Source organism: Xenopus laevis, chromosome 5L, assembly GCF_017654675.1.
Source record: "Xenopus laevis strain J_2021 chromosome 5L, Xenopus_laevis_v10.1, whole genome shotgun sequence".
In the NCBI taxonomy this organism is placed as follows: domain Eukaryota; kingdom Metazoa; phylum Chordata; class Amphibia; order Anura; family Pipidae; genus Xenopus; species Xenopus laevis.
Window position 1 is genome coordinate 11,674,655 of NC_054379.1, and position 12,945 is coordinate 11,687,599.

General features: G+C 41.5%; 1 protein-coding gene across 1 annotated transcript in view; it reads left to right on the forward strand.

Annotated features, from left to right (window-relative positions):
- Positions 1-2,209, forward strand: part of ppp2r5b.L (protein phosphatase 2 regulatory subunit B', beta) — a 65,848-nt gene extending 63,639 nt beyond the window's left edge. The window contains 2 exon segments of the mRNA NM_001093031.1: positions 691-792; positions 2,057-2,209. Coding sequence (NP_001086500.1) covers positions 691-792; positions 2,057-2,192 — 238 coding nt within the window. The 3' untranslated portion in view covers positions 2,193-2,209.
- The last annotated feature ends 10,736 nt before the right edge of the window (positions 2,210-12,945 follow it).

A 12,945-nucleotide genomic window follows, 5' to 3' on the forward strand; every position in this document is an offset into this window, starting at 1 on the left:
ATTCTTCTTTTGTGACGAAAAGTCAAATGATTTCCCTACCCGCCCCTAATTTACATATTAGGATTTGGATTTTGTACGGCCAGGCAGAAGGATTTGGCCGAATCCTGCTGAAAAAGGCTGAATCCCGAACTGAATCCTGGATTCGGTGCATTCCTACAAGGAAGCAGATACCCTCGCCAAAAAGTGAGAATTACCCCATTGTTTCGGTGTAAAGCCTTTTTCAAGGGGAATTCGCTTCCGGTGATGTCCCTTCTGTCTTTTCCGTCTCTGGTTCGGGTGGTAAATAAACCTATCGGGTTTGGGAAGGAGGTATAGTGGGGGGCCTGGTGCAAGTTGAGTTATGGGTAAGCTGATCCGGATTGGCCATGGCTCTGCCTGACAGTATTCTGCACTAAACCCCTGTATATCCTATACAAGATGTACAATAAAGTAGTATAAAGGCATCTACTCCTTTTTTTCTTGTTTTGTTTTCCACATAGGTATAGTTTGCATTGTGTATACACAGACCTATGCTAAATGCAAATGTTGTGTTTGATACTCGCAGGAACCTGAATGTGTGAGCACAGTAATTATTCAAATGTCTATTTCACTTAATGTGCGTCACATTTTCTAACGCAAAGCCCAATATTCTGGGATGGCTTTTGTGTTGTTACATGGACTTGATTCAAACATCCCTTTTGTTTTATTTAGAACCATCGTAGCTCTGGTTTACAACGTGCTGAAAACCTTAATGGAAATGAACGGCAAACTCTTTGATGAACTTACAAGCTCGTACAAAGCAGAGCGACAGAGGTATGCAAACACTGTTCATAGTCTCAGCGTGTCTGACTATAGTTTCCCAAGAAGATGGTGGTGACTTTTTTGCATTTTTCTTTATTTACCCAGAAATTTGCATTTCCACACTATCCAAATTTGTCATTCCATGTTCTTTTACATTTATGCACAGATATATTGGCAACATGTTCCACTGTACAGTAGCCCATCACAACAAATAAGTTGCTTGCTTTCATTAAAGTACTAGTTCACCTTTACATTAAACTTTAGGATGTTACAGAATGGCTAATTCTAATCAATCAATTGGCCTTTATTTTTTCTTTTGTATCGTTTTTAAATTATTTGCCTTCTTCTTCTGACTCCAGCTTTCAAAATGGGGGTCACTGACCCCATCTAAAACAAACGCTCTGTAAGGCTACATCGTTCTATTCAGGCCCTCTCCTATTCAATTCAGTGCATGGTTGTTAGGGTAATTTCGACCCTAACAACCAACGTTTAAATTGGTTTTCATTATTTGGTTTTTGTTTTTTAATTTTTTTTATATAGTTGTAAAATTATTTGCCTCCTTCTGACTCTTTCCAGCTTTCAAATGGGGGTCACTGACCCCATCTGAAAACAAATGTTCTATAAGGCTACAAATGTATTATTATTGCTACTTTTTGTTATTCTCTATTCAGGTCTCTCCCATTCCAGTCTCTTATTCAAATCAATGCATGGTTGCTAGGGCAATTTGGACCCTAGCAACCAACTATTTGGTATTCATTATTTGTTTTTTTTATTTTTTGTTTCAAAATTATTTGCCTTCTTCTGACTCTTTCCAGCCTTCAAATGGGGGTCGCTGACCCCATCTAAAAAAACAAATGCTCTGTAAGGCTACAAATGTATTGTTATTGCTACATTTTATTACTCATCTTTCTATTCAGACCTCTCCTGTTCTTCTTATTCAAATCAATGCATGGTTGCTAGGGTAATTTGGACCCTAGCAACCAACTTTTTTTAATTGGTCTTCATTATTTATTTTTATTTTTTTCCAGTTTTAAAATTATTTGCCTTCTTCTGACTCTTTCCAGCCTTCAAATGGGGGTCAGCTGAAATATAAGTCGTTATGAAGGCATTGTATAATGCTGTGCTTATTTGCTTAGCATCACTACTCTGCATGATAACCAACCAGGCTAAGGTGGACAGGTTTAGCCATTCTAAATGAACATACAAATGTCTTGCCTTGTGAATCTGTAGAGCCAGGAAAACAACTCATTTCAAACTTAATTTCCTTTTCCTTCAGAGAGAAAAAGAAAGAAGTAGAAAGAGAAGAACTGTGGAGGAGGCTTGATGAGCTGCTGCTAAAGAAATCTCTGTCTGACAAGCAGAACCCTGCTCTCTGTGTGCAGAACATACAGAACAATGCAAGTGCCAAATAAACACATGATGATAACAACCTCTGCTCCATAGGCATATACTTTTGTACATGGCTTTTCCGCAAATGTAAAGCAAACGACCTTCTCAGTATCCTGCAAAACCGCTTTGGAGAGGACTGACTGTCAGGCAGGCTGGTAGCGAGCATTGCAGGGCAATTGGTTACCGGCCTTTCTGACAGCCGGTTAATAACCCCGGTGTTATATTTTTTTCCCCAACAATTTTTTCTACGTCCAGTCTTTGATTGCTGGGGGAGAAGAATTAATTTTTATAATCTGTAAAATAAGTAAAATTATTCCGGGAGTGGTAAGAATTATGACTTGAATTCTTTAATATTATATATATATAAATATTTTTTTTTTTTTGCACATAGGTGTGTTAGTCTGCTATGTAAATTTTTTCTTTTTTTTTTTTTGCTTTTTACATTTGTTTTTTTCAGCTACAATTCTCCTTTTTGGAGGTTCTTATCGAAACGTATGGCTCCTGGCCCTACTGTTTCTATTTTCAAATAAAAAAAAAAAAAAAAAAGGAAGGTGCTCAACCTTCAAACCAGTCCTTGTGATTAAAGAACCTTTAGGAACCTTAGCCTTCCCGCTATGAAATGGGATAAACAGCCCAGGTGACAAGATTCAGCCCAGGAACTCAGGATCTCGCTAGGAACCAGATATACAGCAATAATGAACAGTCATTGCAAATTTAAAAATATGTAAACATAAGAAGGGGAAATGAAGTAGTTTTATAGGGCAACAGTGGCCCCCGTGTGTGGGGGCTTCCGACTGGTCACCTCAATCGATATCAGGCCAAAAGTCGGTCAGATATTGATCGAGCAGGTTTTGATTTTTCTTGCGATTGAGGACTGCATTGGCGGTGCCCATTTTCTTTCTAGGGCCGAACGTTGGGATTAACCCGATATCTCCCGTATCGGGGAAAGATCTGCTCGTTTGACGACCTCCCAGACAAGCACATCTTAATGTGTATGGCCACCTTTAATGGTCAGGGCACATGCTCAAATTCGGGAAGAATAGTCACCCGGCAACAAATCTCCTCTTCTTAGGGTCGTCTAATCTCCCCAAACTGCCTCCTGCTGGCTAGAATGTAAACTGCCGGCGGGATGGCACTTGGAGTGCTTCATTTTCCGAAGTTTCCTCACGAGGAAACTTCACAAAACGCTCAGAGTGCATCCCACCAGCAATTTACATTCTAGCCGGGGGGAAGCAGTTCAGGGAGATTAGTCGCCCCAAAGAAGAGGAGATTTGTCGCTGGTCACACTGGGAGATTTAGTCGCCCGGCGACTAAATGCCTCTTCTTTGGGGCGACTAATCGTCCCGAACTGCTTCCCCTGTCTGCCGCCTGCTAGAATGAAAAATCACCTGCGGCGTGGCACTTGCAGCACCTGAAGTTTCCTCGTGAGGCAGAGGGGAGATTAGTTGCCCCAAAGAAGAGGCGATTAGTCGCCGGGCGGCTAAATCTCCCAGTGTGACCTTACCCGTAGGTGTATGGGGGCTGTGGGGAACATCTGGCCAAAAACCAGCCAGAGATCTAATGAGCAGCTTTGATAATGCCTATTGATGTCCATATTGATGTAGTCCTACTCTGCATAGTCCCTTCTTAGGATCCGATCATTGGATATTAGAGGCCAAGCGATTGGATTAGCACAGCATGCGGGTGACCACATCAGTCTGCTTTATTATCCCATAACATCTATCCGCATACATTCCAGTTTCAAAAAGAGGGGGTACACTAAACCACACCCATGATCCACATAGGCTATACCCACACACTCTGAAACCCACCTTCTCTCTAGTAAAACCCTTATCCATCTCAGGTTTGTGTCTCTTAAAGGAATAGCTCAGTGTAAAAATAAAAACTGGGTAAACAGGCTGTGCAAAATAAAAAATGTATCTAATATAGTTATTTAGCCAAAAATGTAATGTATAAAGGCTGGAGTGACTGGATGTATAACATAATAGCCAGAACACTACTTCCTGCTTTTCAGCTCTCTTGGTTTCCACTGATTGGTTACCAGGTAGTAATTAATCAGTGACTTGAGGGGGGGGGCACATGGGTCATAACTGTTGCTTTTGAATCTGAGCTCTGAATGCTGAGGATCAATTGCAAACTCACTGAACAGTTATGTCCCATGTGGCCCCCCATATAGTCACTGACTAACTCAGAGTTAGAGAGCTGAAAAGCAGGAAGTAGTGTTCTGGCTATTATGTTAGACATCCAGTCACTCCAGCCTTTATACATTACATTTTTGGCTAAATATATTAGATATGTTTTTTTTTTTTTATTTTGCACAGCCTATCTATTTACCCAATTTTTATTTTTACACTGAACTGTTCCGCCATAATAGGGGCAGTATCATAAATGTTGTCTTCTGAGTTATTGGCGTCAGCTGCATGATTTCCATTGTTTTTATCCTCAGAGAGCTATACTAGTAATCACACAGAATTGCATTTGTCATTACTTGACCTGAGATTTATATGCAGAACTGCATTGTATCCCTAGACTCTAGTTCCAGTGTATCATCCAAACAATAACCGCACATGTGATAGATCTGAACACTGGTACTGGTCACTTGCATTGTAGTGTTGACTTGTACAAATCATTCCAGTAAGTATTCGACAATACAGAGTGTGCGGAGTAGGAGTATTCCTGTATATCTGTTGTTTTTGTGCCCTTACCAGTGCCACAAATGGGGCAGGCCATTGTCCCAGTGCATATGTATACGGCTTAAATAGATACAATGTGTAAAATAAACCCAGCACTTCACTGGTTCCATGCTGATTTATTCCAATGTACAGTCTCTTTGTACGAGTTTTTAGTTTCTGTCTGTTACTCTGGGAGTTTTAGTTGACCTTGGGTTTTATAGAGTGGATTTTAAAGGAGACCTACGAATAAGCAGTTCAGCTGGTTAAAAAGAACGTGTCCCTTTAGATAATACAGGTATGGGATCTGTTATCCAGAATGCTCAGGACCTGGGGCTTTCCAGATAACGGATATTTCCATAATTTGGATCTTCATACCTTAAGTCTACTATAAAACAATGTAAACATTAAATAAACCCAATAGACTAGTTTTGCCTCCAATAAGGATTAATTATATCTTAGTTGGGATCAAGTACAAGCGACTGTTTTATTATTACACAGAAAAAGGAAATCATTTTAAAAAATGTGGATTATTTGGCTAAAATGGAGTCAATGAGAGACGGACATTCCATAATTCAGTGCTTTCTGTATAACAGGTTTCTGGATAACTGATCCATAACTGTATGTAAAACTGTTACCTGCAGAAAGAAAGAAATAGTTTTGAGGTAACTGGTAAGGAAGCCCCAGGGTAAAGTTGGCCACACATGACCGTGATTTGATTCTTCCCATTCAAATAGGATTTCATGTTTTTTTTATCTGTCTGTCTCCTTAAACTGATCACGATGGGCCCAGGCACATTACTGCAAATAAAGAAAACTAGCTTCAGCTGGGGGTGATTGGCTAAGGTAGGAATGGATGGGACCAGACGTCTGTCCAGGCATCTGTTTGGCCAGTCCATCTTGGTGAGCTTTTGTGCTTCAGTTGGAAATTAAAGGGATTCTGTCATGATTTTTATGATGTACTTTTTATTTCTAAATGACACTGTTTACACTGCAAATAATTCACTCTACATCAGGGATCCCCAACCTTTTGAAGCTGTGAGCAACATTCAGATGTTAAAGGAGCTGGGGAGCAACACAAGCATGAAAAATGTTCTTGGGGTGCCAAATAAGGGCTGTCATTGTCCATTTGGTAGCCCCTAGGTGGATCGTCAACCTACAGTGAGGCTCTGTTTGGCAGTGCACCTGGTTTTTATTGCCTCCAAGCCTGGAATTCAAAAATAAGCTCCTGCTTTGAGGCCACTGGGAGCAACATCCAAGGGGTTGGAGAGTAACCGCTGCTCATGAGCTACTGGTTGGGGATCACTGCTCTACAATATAAAATGTCATTCCTGAACCAGCAAGTGTATTTTTTTTAATTTATAATATTGGTGTGTAGGTCATTTGCCTGGTCATGTGATTTCAGAAAGAGCCAGCACTTTAGGATGGAACTGCTTTCTGGCAGGCTGTTGTTTCTCCAACTCAATGTAACTGATGTGTCTCAGTGGGACCTGGATTTTACTATTGAGTGCTGTTCTTATATCTACCAGGCAGCTGTTATCTTGTGTTAGGGAACTGCTATCTGGTTACCTTCCCATTGTTATGTTATTAGGCTGCTGGGGGGGTGTGATATCACTCCAACTTGCAGTAAAGAGTGACTGAAGTTTATCAGTGCACAAGTCACATGACTGGGGCACCTTGGAAACTGACAATATGTCTAGCCACATGTCAGATTTCAAAATTAAATATAAAAAACTGTGCGCTCTTTTTAAAAACAGATTTCAGTGCAGACTTCTGCTGGAGCAGCCCTATTAACTGTTAACTATTAGCGTTTTGAAAAGAAAAAAAAAAATGTTTTCTCATGCCAGTATCCCTTTACCTTGGACTTGCAGCAAAGATGGGCTTTTTTTTCCCTACTGTTCCTATACATGACGTTTTCCATTGGGACAGTTTTCCTTGATCTGTAGAGAAACTATTTATTGCCCTGTAGTTTTAGAGGAGAACTTTCAGAGTGCAGTTTGCATTTACAATTACCTCTGGAAATAACTCATTACCATGCACCCCACTTTTTGTAGATCACTCACTACTAAGCTATTGAGAATAAAATACACTTAACTATACACACACAAACACACACACCTGTGTTCAATATAAGCACAATAAATATTCTATTTTTTCCTTGCAGTAAATCTCATGGTTATAGGGTCATGTCTATATGAATTCCAAATGCTTCATCAGCTGAACCTGAGCTCAGGAAGTGACCAATAGAAATCCATTCCCTTTGGCTTTCTAGAGAGGAGCTGCAGGCAAGCAGGTAAAAATCATGTTAATTATTGATTCTCTGAGCAATTTGCATTCTTTTTTTCTATTTAAATAGGTTCTGTGATATTGTCATTTTTAGAATGCCAATATCAGGCTTTTGGCTCAACGGAGAGTTGGCGACCCAAGAGTTAACTGACCTTGAGCCCAGCCTGGTTTTAGCAGTCACAGGCGTTTTTTCTGCGCTCCCCTGCGTTGCGCTTTCTTCATTTCAGCCGCAGGGGAGCACAGGAGTAGACGCACTGAATTATTGTCAAGGGGGCTGTACTCACACAGACGCATGTAAGCGCCAAACGCATGTGGGATGCAGCATGTTGCATTTCACCCTTAGGGCTCTTACAGACGAGCGTTTTTACCTGCGCTCCCCTGCGTTCCGTTTTTCTGCGTTCAGCCGCAGGGGATCGCAGGAATAGACGCATTACATTTTTTCCAATGGGGCTGTACTCACACAGGCGCGTGTAGGAGCCGAACGCAGGAAAAATGCACGTTCGGCGCCTACACGCGCCTGTGTGAGTACAGCCCCATTGGAAAAAATGTAATGCGTCTATTCCTGCGATCCCCTGCGGCTGAACGCAGAAAAACTGAACGCAGGGGAGCGCAGGTAAAACCGCTCGTCTGTAAGAGCCCTTACACTGCTAAAACCAGGCTGGGCTCAAGAGGTCATAGTTAACTCTTGGGTCTCCGACTCTCCGTTGAGCAGGGGAGCGCAGAAAAACTGCCCACCCTAAAACTGCTAATATCTCAGGAACCACCTAAAACAGATTGCAGAAATGCTCAGAGGACCACTCAGTGAAGGATTACACCAATTCACTTTTGAGGCTTAGATCCCCTTTAATTTTAATAATGAACTACACCTTAAAAAAAGCATTAAGGCTTATTTACTAACAGGTGCTAAATTGCAGCCGTGTGATTTCTCAGCAACCAGTCGTATCTTGCTTTTTATTTTCTGTTAGTAGACTGATCAAAATGAACTGCTGGTTGGTTGCTATTGGCGACTGTGCACTCGAGTGGCCCGTGTTAGTAAATGAGGCCCTTACATGTAACTCCTGGGAGAAGATCCGTGATGCAAAGTTTCAGTGGATATTTCTGTGCTAGACAGAGGAATATTGAATGGCAGATATTTTAATTTAACAATATCTGGGGAACTGTGTATTGGTCCAATATAAAGGCATCTGTATATCCACACACCCTATATACCCTGGGGGGAGGGGCAATGAGAACAGAACATGCAGTGTTAATCTATGGTAAAGCATTCGGGTCAGCGACCCCATCCCTGACAATGGCTTGTATTGTGTCTCCGAGAAGCAGTATTCTCTGCCTATAAACCACGAGCCGTGTATGAAAGTCTTATCCCTCAAGTATTTTTGCCTTTTTTTCTATATATATATATAAAAAAAATTGTGATTCCACTCTCAGCCATGTGACCCCCCTCTCTTTATTTTGTAATGAAAAGTGGTTGCTGGGGGAGGGGGGGGGGGGAAAGCAGACAATAATAAAGTCTATATGTTTGTATATTGTTTCTCCTGTATTGCTTGTCTTCATTTCAAAGCAGATGAACAGACTCGTAGAGATGGATTTAAAGGGAAAGGTAAGCCTTACTAAACTGCCCTTGTGGATATCCTGATGTATACAACACATTTTATTGATCCTTGTGTTGCAATTGCAGAAAGCCTTGGCTTAGCCATACCTCCCAACTGTCCCTTTTTCGGAGGGACAGTCCCTCATTTGTACTGGATTTGTCCCTCTTTTCTCTGCACTGAACAGCCAGAAAAAGAAACAAAGTTTCTCACTTAATTGGCTTTTAGCAGAGAGCCCAGAACAGATAACAGGTGCAACTAAGATACTTTGTAACAATTTTGAGACACAAAAACACAGTTTAGATAAGGAGAAATATTTTCAAACTTTTATAACCTGCCAAATTTTGTAAAACAAACATGGTAATTAGGGGGTGTGGCCACAGAAAGGGGTGTGGTCAAAAAATTGCTACGCTACATGCAGAAAAAAAATTTTTGTCCCTCTTTTTACTGCCAAAATGTTGGGAGGTATGGCTTAGCACCTCCAGTTGTACTGGTTGATGATTGTGTATGTTACTCCGTTACAGCCAGGGGCCTTTATATGATGCAAAATCTCATCCATGTCCAACAACATGGCGACCGGCAGGACTGCTCTGCTCCACAGCTTTTCTCTCTATTAAAAAAGTGTCTTTATACTAGGGATGCACCGAATACACTACTGTGGATTCATCCGAACCACCGAATCCTTCATGAAAGATTTGGCTGAATCCTTATTCCTAATTAGCATATGCAAATTAGAGATGGGAAGTGGGAAAACATTTTTTTACTTCCTTGTCTTGTGACAAAAAGTCACGTGATTTCCCTCTCCGCCCCTAATTTACGTATGCAGCGGGGCAGAACGATTCGGCTGAAAGGCCAAATCCTGCATTTAATGTTGCCACCTTTTTGAAAAATCTGTACCGGCCAGGGAAGGGGGCGGGTCCAGGAGGTGGAGGATCATTCTAAAAATGGGCTGGGCTGTGATGTCAAGGGGCAGCATAGTGCTGTCACTGGGGGCGTGGCCATGACATCAAGGGGCGGGCCAGAGTGGTGGATCGTGGAATAGGTAAGTATTTTTTAGCTATAGAGGGAAGAAAAGGGTGGTCTGAAGGTGCGTCGGAGGCAGGCCGGGAGCAGTTTGAATGGTGATCACAAATTTACCGGCAGCTACATTGTCGGTAAATTTGTAATAACGGGCCTGGGCTGGTATTTTACCAGCTAGGCTGGTGAAATACCGGCCAGGTGGCAACCTTACCTGCATTCGGTGCATCCCTACTTTATACGGAGACAAAGTGTTGACTTTGGCGTTTCTTCTCCTTTAAAGGGCTACGTCATGTTTTATTTCTACCTGAAAACAATACTTTTAGGGCCCTTCTTTCAGGATGCTCTGCAGTTCACTGGCCTTTTCATCTATTTCACACGGACCATGTGCAATCGGAGGAAATGCAGCAAAAGGGTCTTTACTGATTATATTTAATTTAAATGTCGTGCAGCTTGCATTTATTAAAGGTGACATTTTGTGTAAAAATAAGAATGTACCAGTGCGTTATACTCATTTAGATACAGTCGTGTCTCAGGCTGATTTATTGAATATTTCTGCAAAAACCCGAATAATCCCTCCCTTCTCTTCCACTTCCTGCTCTCTGAATTCCCAGGCTGTGCAGGGGGGCCGGCTGCTCTCAGCTCACTGTACTGTAGGACAGGAACCAATCAGCAGCTAGCAGGACCTGATAGGGAACTGAAGCCTGTCTGTGCTTGTGTGACTGCAGGGCTGTGATTGGCTGTCTCCCTCTTACTGTGCTTCTGGCAGGGACTGTTAAGACACGCCCACCCCTCATTTGAAATATAGGGAGCTGCAATAAAGGGGCTATTTTGAAAGATAATATTAATGTTTAGCACCATATAAAAGCAACACCATGTATTACTTATAATTGCCTACAAAATTAGTTTTTTTTTCATTTATCCGATATGTCTCCTTTAACTGCCCCTAATTTTTAAGTCGTATGACAGAATCAAGTGAATTGGGGTTTATGGGGAATGTTCCATTCAGTCTTGGATAAGTTGCACACACACATTAGTCTTTGTGGGTCTGTTTGTGCTGGGGTGTATTTGAGTAAACACTGAGGTGCAGCAGCAGCACAACTGCCTAATGAAATAGTGATCACTCCTAACGACATTGAGGGTCATTTATCAACACTGGGCAAATTTGCCCATGGGCAGTAACCCATGGCAACCAATCAGATCGCTGCTTTCATTGTTATACTTGCAGCTGGCTGTAAAAAGCTAATCACTGATTGGTTGCTATAGGTAACTGCCCATGGGCAAATTTGCCCAGTGTTGATAAATGAGCCTGATTGTGTATAGGGGTTACATGTGCCAGAAGCACAAAATGACATTTTCTCCACCTGCCGTCACTCTGCAATTAGTCGTGATCATTAAGCAGTGCTCGTTAAGCAAATGATCAGCATCAGCTGTAAGACAAAACTTCTCACTATTATCATGGCTCCGTATTGTTCAGACGATTTTGTCTTGTTCTGAGTTTCCCAACCGTGTGCGGCTCTCTACTGTCTCACTTACTGCACGGTGATAAGAGCAGAATGAATTCATGATTGCCACAGGGAATAGACATGGCAGCAGCTAACGAGCCAGGAGGGACTCCCAGAGAGAATTAAGTCATCAATTAAGATTTCTTGTTTACTAATCAGCTTTCTTAATCGCCCCGTTGCTGTAAGTCTGTCTGTCATATGCCCGAGGGCCCCAATCTGATTGACAGCAGTGCAGAGGTTTTATTATACTAGAACTGTACAAGTATGGGATCCGTTATCCAGAAAGCACCAAATTACGGAACGTTCATCACCCATAGACTCCAATTTAACCCATATTTTTTATAATAATTTCCTTTTTCTGTGTAATAATAAAACAGTGCCTTCTACTTGATCCCAACTAAGATATAATTAATCCTTATTGGAGGCAAAACCAGCCTATTGGGTTTATTTTTTACATGATTTTCTAGCTGTCTTAAGGTATGAAGATCCAAATTACAGAAAGATCAGTTATATGGAAGACCCCAGGTTCCGAGCATTCTGGATAACAGGTCCTATACCTGTATTGGCTTTATTTTGCTGCCAAAAACTTCCTTTCAGGTGCACTCTCCAATAAAAGGGAAAATGTATTGTGCTGCTGTAAATACCTGTCCATATGTTCTCAAAAACGGCCTACACACAAGTAGTTCTGCTGTAGCCTTACGGCAGAGACACACGCTGCTATTTCAGGAGATTAGTAGCCCAGCGACAAAGTGTTTCATTTTCTGAAGTCGCCTCACGAGGAAACTTCGGACGACTTCAGAAAGTCAAAGTGATCCAATGCCAGCTAGAATGTAAATCACCGGTGGGAAGGCAGTTCGGGGAGATTAGTCGCCCGAAGAAGCGATTTGTCGCTGGGCGACTTATCTCCCGAATTAGCAGCTTTATAAATGGCCTTTGCTGGACATGCTTGAGATGCAGGTGAGCTCCCCTAAGCACTCAGTTCTATTTCATTTCTGCTTAATGGTATATCCCAAAGAGTCTGACTCTAGAGCTCCATCATGTGGCCAAACATGCACATAACAAAGTATAACTAGTTCCTGGCTCATGCCTTGTAAACGGGTGGTTCACCTTTTAAGTTAACCTTTAGTGTGTTATAGAATGGCTTATTCTAATCAACTTTGCAATCAGTCTTCATTATTTATAGTTTTTGAATTATGTTTTATTCTTCCGACTGTTTCCAGCTTTCAAATGGGGGTCACTGACCCCATCTAAAGAACGAATGCTCTGTAAGGCTACACATTTATTGTTATTGCTACTTTTTATTACTCATCTTTCTATTCAGGCCTCTCTGATTCATGTTCCAGTCTCTTATTCAAATCAGAGCACGGTTGCTAGGGGACTTTGGACTCTAGCAACCAGATTGCTGAAACTGCTATCTGGAGAGCTGCTGAATAACTAAAAAAACACAAATAATTAAAAATGAAAATCAATTACAAATTGTCTCAGAATATCACTCTCTACATCATACTAAAAGTTAAAGCAAAGGTGAACAACCTTTAAAGTACATGAAACAAATATGTGAAAACAGCAGAGACCAATGTTTTGTGTTCTCTCCGTTAAACAATTAAAAGCACTTGCCACGTGGACACCCTGTTCTTTCCAGGTATTAATGGCGGAACGAGGCAACTGGAGAGCCCTAATTGTCAGGATTACCCGATGGCGCTCCCGTCTC